The 8,623-nt window shown below is 47.3% G+C and overlaps 1 protein-coding gene across 1 annotated transcript in view; it reads right to left on the reverse strand.

The window, feature by feature from the left end:
- Positions 1–1,737: 1,737 nt before the first annotated feature.
- LOC144602141 (apoptosis regulator BAX) overlaps positions 1,738–8,623 on the reverse strand; it is a 20,035-nt gene continuing 13,149 nt past the window's right edge. Inside the window, exons 4-6 of the mRNA XM_078414868.1 lie at positions 6,573–6,708; positions 4,255–4,356; positions 1,738–1,909 (exon numbers count right to left, since the gene is read on the reverse strand). Of these exons, the coding sequence (XP_078270994.1) occupies positions 1,808–1,909; positions 4,255–4,356; positions 6,573–6,708 (340 nt within the window). The 3' untranslated portion in view covers positions 1,738–1,807. The remainder of the gene's footprint in view (positions 1,910–4,254; positions 4,357–6,572; positions 6,709–8,623) is intronic.

Consider the following 8,623-nt stretch of genomic DNA (forward strand, 5'->3'; position numbering starts at 1 on the left):
CAAAGGGCCCGTTTTCAGGCTGTATCTCCAGACTAAACTTAAAATAAAGTGCTCACTGACCTCTGGATGTCACCAGTAAATGCTGCTTTTTACTTTTTGGCACAGAATCGGGACTAGAATACTCAGGAGTGATGGAAAGAAGCAGCAAACAACGATTAGTAGACATCGCCAACACTTCTGAAGAGATGGACTCTAATTGTCAGAGCCAATAAAAAAGATTTCCACGCAGTGAAGTGGATAAACTCACTGCTGATTTCAGATACAGTTCAACCTAGATCTAATCTAAGGAGGGGAAATAGGCTCGGGAAACTAAATAGCGCCCAAAATAATCAATACAATCAATAGGCCACTAGAGAAGATGCAGCTCTCAGTCCCAGTAAAGCTGTTTTTTTTTTTTAAGTACAAGTCCACCAACAGTGGTCAAGGCCTCCGGGAGGTCCAGCCCGTAAAGTCGGCCGTGGGAACGGATCTGCCGGCTCCAGCCGAGCCGGAGTTCCAGAGCCCCGGCCGCAAGGGGGCAGATTCAACCCGCCGCCGATCGGCCTCGGAAGTCCCGATGAGGTCTGGGTCGGTCGCCTCACCCGGCCTGGGCACCACATTTTCGGGGGGACTTCCGGAGGGGGAGAGGTGGGATGGAATTTCAAACGGGCTCCTGTTCGGATGAAAGGAGACAGCAAATCATCAGTTGCCGAAATACCGGCGGTGGACCTGTATTACAATAAGTTGAAGATGAAACAAATCCGTTTTCTTTAGGAGGTAACTTATGTTTCCACAGGTAGTCTCATGTTTGTTCCGCCAGTTCGATGATGATGATGTCCATTGTACAGACCGAAGGTATCACAAAATGCTGGAGTAACTCAGCTGGTCAGGCAGCATCTTGGAGAGAAGGAATGGGTGACGTTTCGGGTCGAGACCACTTCTTCAGACTCTGAAGTGTCATAGTGAGGCCCACCGGAAATTGGAGGAACAGCACCTCATATTTCGCTTGGGCAGCTTGCAGCCCAGTGGTATGAACATTGACTTCTCCAATTTTAGATAGTTCCTCTGTCCCTCTCTTCCCCTCCCCCTTCCCAGTTCTCCCTCTATCTTCCTGTCTCCACCTATAAACTTCCTTTGACCCGCCCCCCTGACATCAGTCTGAAGAAGGGTCTCGACCCGAAACGTCACCCATTCCTTCTCTCCCGAGATGCTGCCTGACCTGCTGAGTTACTCCAGCATTTTGTGAAATAAATACCTTCGATTTGTACCAGCATCTGCAGTTATTTTCCTCCATTTTTCAGACAGTACAAAAACCTGCAGTTTAAGTGAAAGTTTTAAAAAAACAACGCAGATTCTGCAAATCTACAACAAAGAGGAAATTGTGTAAAGACTCAGGTAAGCCCACATCTCCATTTATCCATCCGCAGATGAAGGCAGGCCAGCAGATTATTTCCAGCATTTTCTGGGGTTTTTTGTTTTATATTTACAGGTTTCAACACGAGTCTTACGCTAGTATCCCCTGAAGATTTTGTTTTCAAAAAGTCAGCAAAATACAAACACTTTGGAACAAATGATTTAGGCAGACATGTTTTTTTTTTTTTTTAAACTGATTCTAAAAAGGCTGCAACAAAAACTCGAATCAAGTAACAAGATTATATGCAAATGCCTCCAAATTTCATGAAGCTCATTACTAGCGATTATTTCAAGTATAACACATCTGTGCAGAGATGCCCCCTTCAGGCACAAGCGGACTGGAGATGAAACCATTGAAGGCTGGGGGGTTGCGCTTCGAAAAACAAAGAGACAAAACCAAAAAGGAACGTTGATGTTAGGTCAGCTTTAAATAGGCCAGAATGCCTGTAATCACGCCTGCAGAGAAGATGACAAGTCCTGGCCACGTTGAACTCCCCAGGTATGAAAAGATCGTCTCCTAATTAAAAGAAGAAAAAAAGAAATTGGTGAATCAATTGTGAGCACTGAGCACGGCGACAGTTTCATCCCAGCTGTAATCCAGCAAACCAAACCACCCCACCAACAAGTAGCTCAGTTAATTTTAGAGATACAGTACGGAAACAGGCCCTTCGACCAACAGAGTCCGCCGTCCCCGCACACTAACACTATCTTACACACGCTAGGGACAATTTACAATTATACCAAGCCTGTACGTCATTGGACACCGACGATCCCGGGGAAAACCCGCGCAGGTCACGGGGAGAACGTACAAACTCCGTACAGACGGCGCCCGTAGTCGGGATCGTGTCTGGGTCTCTGGCGCTGCGAGGCAGCAACTCCACCTCTGCGCCACCGTGCGAGCGGTCCTGAGCTACTATCTACCTCATTGGAGACCCTCGGGCTATCTTTGATGGGACTTTACCTTGCACTAAACGTTAGTCCCTTTATCATGTATCTATACACTGTAAATAGATCGATTGTAATCGTGTATTGTCTTTCCGCTGACTGGTTAGCAGGCAACAAGAGCTTTTCACTGTACCTCGGTACACGTGACAATGAAAATTAAATTAATCCGCGTTATTTTTAGGTAACTTTAGTTTCCACTGGTACTTTCATGATTGTTTACAGGTGTATGAAGAAGTTTATTATACAGACAGCACAACCCGAGTTCGATCCTGACTACGGACGGAGTTTGTATGTTCTCCCCGTGACCTGCGTGGGTTTTCTCCGGGTGCTCTGGTTTCCTCCCACACTCCAAAAAAGACATACAGGTTTGTAGGTTAATTGGCTTCAATAATAGACAATAGGTGCAGGAGGAGGCCATTTGGCCCTTCGAGCCAGCACCACCATTCAATGTGATCATGGCTGATCATTCTCAATCAGTACCCCGTTCCTGCCTTCTCCCCATACCCCCTGACTCCGCTATCCTTAAGAGCTCTATCCAGCTCTCTCTTGAATGCATTCAGAGAATCGGCCTCCACTGCCTTCTGAGGCAGTGAATTCCACAGATTTACAACTCTCTGACTGAAAAAGTTTTTCCTCGTCTCCGTTCTAAACGGCCTACCCCTTATTCTTAAACTGTGGCCCCTGGTTCTGGACTCCCCCAACATTGGGAACATGTTTCCTGTCTCTAACGTGTCCAACCCCTTAATAATCTTATATGTTTCGGTAAAGATTGTAAACATAGACATAGAAACATAGAGAATAGGTGCTGGCGAGCCAGCACAGCCATTCAATATGATCATGGCTGATCATCCAAAATCAGTACCCCGTTCCTACTTTCTCCCCATATCCTTTGATTCCGTTAGCACTAAGAGCTGAATATAGCTCTCTCTTGAATACATCTAAATACTTTGTAAATTGTCCCTGGTGTGTGTAGGATAGTGTTAGTGTGCAGGGATCGCTGGTCGGCAGGCACTCAGTGGGCCGAAGGGCCTGTTTCCGCGCTGTATCTCTAAAAATCTAAATCTTCGGCTTCCTCCCACACTCCAAAGACCTTCAAAGACCACGCTGTGACTCTAAACTAAATTAATCTAAATAATGGGCTCAGTCTTGCTCGATTTTGCCTGCCGTCTAAACTCCAACCCACAACCCCACACACGTACAAACCTGGTGCAGAGCCCTGTGTAGTCAATAGCCCCCAGCCTCCTGATGCATCTGCTGAAACTAATTTGGCCCCATTTATATCAGCAAGACCAAGCATAAACTCAGCGACCATTTCACCAAACACTTTACAGCATCTCTAGCTGCTGCCTTACAGCGCCAGAGACCCGGGTTCAATCCCGACTACGGGTGCTGTCTGTACGGAGTTTGTACGTTCTCCCCGTGATCTGCGTGGGTTTTCGCCAGGTGCTCAGGTTTCCTTCCACACTCCAAAAACGTACGTACAGGTTTGTAGGTTAATTGGCTTCGTGCATGATGTAATGGGCCCAGCCTAGAGAATTGCTGGAAACCTAGCTTCCGCCATTCATCCTCAGGCATAAGATGAGCCTTTGGTACTTGCTTTGCAAGTTCTTTGGGCAACTAAAGTTGTAAATTGTCCCTAGCGTGTGTTGGATAGTGTTAGTGTGGCCGCTGGTCGGCACGGACTCGGTGGGCCGAAGGGCCTGTTTCCAAGCTGTATCTCTAAACTAAACCAGCGTTTGGATCGCCGAGGCCTCCCAGATCTCCCAGTTACTAACCATTCTAACTCCCCTTCCGATTCCCATACTGGTCTTTCTGTCCTGGGCATACTCCATTGTCAGAGCAGGGCCACATGCAACCCGGAGGGAAAGCACCTCATATTCCACAGGGCAGCTGATAATCCAACAGAAATTAACTTACCCATCCGCCTTGCTGCTCAATCCATGGGATAACACGGGCCTGAATCAGATCTAAGGACCAATTTATTATCGGTTGAATCATTTTCCTCAGATTTTTTAGGGCCTGCAAAAGAGTGGCAAGGTTACCAAACACAACATCATCTGTTTATCATAGAAACATAGAAAATAGGTGCAGGAGTAGGCCATTCGGCCCTTCGAGCCTGCACCGCCATTCAATATGATCATGGCTAATCATCCAACTCAGTATCCCATACCTGCCTTCTCTCCATACCCCCTGATCCCTTTAGCCACAATCCTTCAATCTATTTATCTGTTTCTCATTTTTTTTCTTCTCTGTTCCTCTCTGTTGATGTTGGTTAGGATACAGCACAATAGCTGCAACCAACAGGTGCCATGGGTTATGGGTAGAAGGCAGGAGAATGGGGTTCAGAGGGAAAGATAGATCAGCCATGATTGAATGCCAGAGTAGACGTGATGGGCCGAATGGCCTAATTCTGCTCCTTTTAGTTTAGATTTAGAAATACAGCACGGAAACAGGCCCTTCGGCCCACCGAGTCCGCGCCACCCAGCGATCCCCGCACACTAACACTATCCTACACACACTAGGGACAATTTTTACATTTACCCAGTCAATTAACCTACATACCGGCACGTCTTTGGAGTGTGGGAGGAAACCGAAGATCTCGGAGAAAACCCACGCAGGTTACGGGGAGAACGTACAAACTCCGTACATACGGCTCCCGTAGTCAGGATCGAACCTGAGTCTCCAGCGCTGCATTCCCTGTAAGGCAGCAACTCTACTGCTGCGCCACCGTGCCGCCCTCAGAGTTATGTTATGAACGCTCTCAGGGTATGCCGCATTTCCAACACAATTATTGGATGTTATCAGTTTGACCTTTAGGGGTCATCACACCCAGGACCGAGACTTCCAATTGAAGGTACAGTTGCTGCCTCACAGAGCCAGAAACCCGGGTTTGATACCGACTACGGGTGCTGTCTGTACGGAGTTTGTATGTTCTCCCCGTGACCTGCGTGGGTTTTCTCCGGGTGCTTCAGTCTCCTCCCACACTCCAAAGACGTTCAGGTTTGTTGGTTAATTGGCTTCGGTAAAAATTGTAAATTGTCCCTTGTGTGCGTAGGGCAGTGTTAGTGTGCGGGGATCGCTGGTCGGCGCAGACTCAGTTGGTCACAGGGGCCTGTTTCCCCACTGTATCTCTAAACTGGACTAAACCAGTTGTTGGTAGGATGCTTCGGTTGCTGGATAACAGCTGGGAAGAAACTGCCCCCGAGCTCAGTGCTCACAATTGATTCACCAATTTTTTTTTTTTGCTTTTTTTAATTAGGAGACGATCTTGGAGGAGTTCAATGTGGTCGGCACTCGTTACCTTCTCCTAGTGTGTATAGGATGGTGGGGTGATCAAGGGGCCGAAGGCACTGTTTCAGCCCTGCGTCTCAAAAGTCTAAATGTGATGTAAAGGTGAAGTTTACTATTGCGTAGTACCAGTGGCAGACTGTGTGGGAGTATCCACGATAAAGGACGACTAGTTTGCGGCAACAGCGAACTCCGACCAAGGCACGCGATTCGAAATTAAAGCAGTGGGCTTAACCTGTTCAGTTTAAGAATAAGGGGTAGGCCATTTAGAACTGAGATGAGGAAAAACCTTTTCAGTCAGAGAGTTGTAAATCTGTGGAATTCTCTGCCTCAGAAGGCAGTGGAGGCCAATTCTCTGAATGCATTCAAAAGAGAGCTAGATAGGGCTCTTAAGGATAGCGGAGTCAGGGGGTATGGGGAGAAGGCAGGAACGGGGTACTGATTGAGAATGATCAGCCATGATCACATTGAATGGCGGTGCTGGCTCGAAGGGCCGAATGGCCTCCTCCTGCACCTATTGTCTATTGCCAAGACCTTTTTTCCACTTGTACATCCTGACCCGAGTATACTCAGGGGTGTGGCGCTGAACAGGTTAAAGAATGGCTGACATCAGTGAAAGTTTACACAAGTCACAGACAATGTAAGTCGGTGAGTACCTGAAAATGATCAGAATTTAATGACACATATTTTCTATAACTACTAACAAAATAAACCTAAGGTATCACAAAACGCTGGAGTAACTCAGCGGGTCAGGCAGCATCTCAGGAGAGAAGGAATGGGTGACATTTCGGATCTAGACCCTTCTTCAGACTTAGGAACAAAATAAACGTAACTTACAAAACTGATATATGCTGGTGGTGCCTGCAGCATTAACTGGTATAAAGCAATGTGAATGTTTAAGGGCCACAGAGAATGGGAATTAATTTTTGTAAAACATTTCAACTTACCTTAAGGACAAGTTTGCCAGCAAAGTAGAGGAAGGTGACAATTCTTCCCCAGTTCAAGCCTTCTGAGGCCAATATCCTCTCGGCCACTTTGGATAGTACGTCTCGGATGTCATCAACAGAGATCACGTCGATGACTCTGTGAGCAGCGACACATTGAAGAGAACTTAAATTATAGGCATGACCTAGCATTTCTTAATGTGACTGCTACATAAAAGCAATGAACACGGTGAAATTAGTTTAGTTTAGTGTTGTGAGTTGTGGCGCGGAAACAGACTCTTCGACCCACCGTGTCCGCGCTGACCGGTGATCCCTGGACTCCACCACTCTCCTGCACACACTAGCAAAGATACTAGAGGAATAAGATAGACCGCTCGACCCTAAAAACCGTAGTACGTCACGGCACCATTTTAGTAATAATAATAATAATAATACATTACATTTCTATAGCGCTTTTCTAACACTCAAAGACGCTTTACAGGGTTTACTAAAACATAAAAGAAAATAAATAGATAAACGAATAAACGAAGAGAAAAGGAAAAAGAAGGTGAGGTAACGGTCAGTGATTGAAGGCAGTGCTGAACAGATGAGACTTCAGTGATGTTTTGAATGTGGTGAGTGAGGAGGAGTCTCTGACGGTTTGAGGTAGTGAGTTCCAGAGTGTGGGAGCAGCAATGGAGAAAGCCCTGTCCCCCCAGGATCTGAGTTTGGTCCGGATGGGGGGAGGACAGGAGGTTAGCAGCAGCAGAGCGGAGGGTACGGGTGGGAGTGTGTCTGTGGAGGAGGTCAGTCAGGTACGATGGGGCCAGGTTATGGAGGGCTTTGTATGTCATGAGGAGAATTTTGTACTGGATTCTCTGGGGGATGGGGAGCCAGTGGAGCTTGTAAAGGACGGGGGTGATATGGTCACGGATCGGGGAGTGGGTGAGTAGACGGGCAGTGGAGTTCTGGATGTGTTGGAGTTTGTTGATGATTTTTGAGGGTGAACCATAGAGGAGGCTGTTGCAGTAGTCCAGGCGGGAGGTGATGAAGGCGTGGATGAGGGTTTCAGCAGCTGTGGAGGAGAGGGATGGACGGAGACGGGCGATGTTTTTGAGGTGGAAGAAGGCTGTCTTGGTGATGTGTTTGATGTGTTTGTCGAAGGAAAGGGTTTGATCAAGGATGATTCCAAGGTTCTGGATGTGAGTGGAGGTGGATACTGGGAAACCATCAATATTGAGGGTGAAGTTGTGGGTGGATTTGGTGAGGGTTTTTGGACCAATGATGATGATTTCAGATTTGTTGCAGTTGAGTTTGAGAAAATTGAATTGAAGCCAAGATTTTATTTCAGTGATGCAGTTTGTCAGGGTAGAGTGTGTAGCGGTGGAGATAGACTTGGTGGAGATGAGGAGCTGGATATCATCGGCATAGCAGTGGAACTTGAGACCATGACGGCGGATTAATTGACCAAGGGGGAACAGGTACAGGATGAAGAGGAGGGGGCCAAGAACTGAACCTTGGGGGACACCTTGGGGGAGGGGAGCGGTGGGGGATTTACAGTTGTTAATGGAGATGAACTGGTGCCTGTCGGAGAGGTATGATTTGATCCAGGATAGGGCTGTGCCGGTGATGTTAAAGGTGGTTTCAAGTCGGGTAAGGAGGATGGAGTGATTTATGGTGTCAAAGGCGGCGCTGAGGTCGAGTAGGAAGAGGATGTTGAGGTTGCCAGCGTCAGAGGAGAGGAGAAGGTCATTGGTGATTTTGAGGAGCGCAGTTTCAGTACAGTGGTTGGAGCGGAATCCGGATTGGAATGTTTCATACAGGTTATTGGTAGAGAGGTGATGTTTGAGTTGAGAAGCTACAGTGCGTTCCAAAACTTTGGACAGAAAGGGTAGGTTGGAGATTGGCCTGAAGTTGTTTGGGGTGTCAGAGTTGAGTCCAGGTTTTTTCAGAATGGGGGTGACAGCAGCGATTTTGAGGGATGTCGGGACGATGCCAGTGGACAGGGAGGAGTTTATTGTTGCAGTGATAAGTGGAGAGAGAGCAGGAAGGCAGGCCTTGACAAAGCTGGAGGG

The sequence above is a fragment of the Rhinoraja longicauda genome, chromosome 18, assembly GCF_053455715.1.
Source record: "Rhinoraja longicauda isolate Sanriku21f chromosome 18, sRhiLon1.1, whole genome shotgun sequence".
In the NCBI taxonomy this organism is placed as follows: Eukaryota; Metazoa; Chordata; class Chondrichthyes; order Rajiformes; family Arhynchobatidae; genus Rhinoraja; species Rhinoraja longicauda.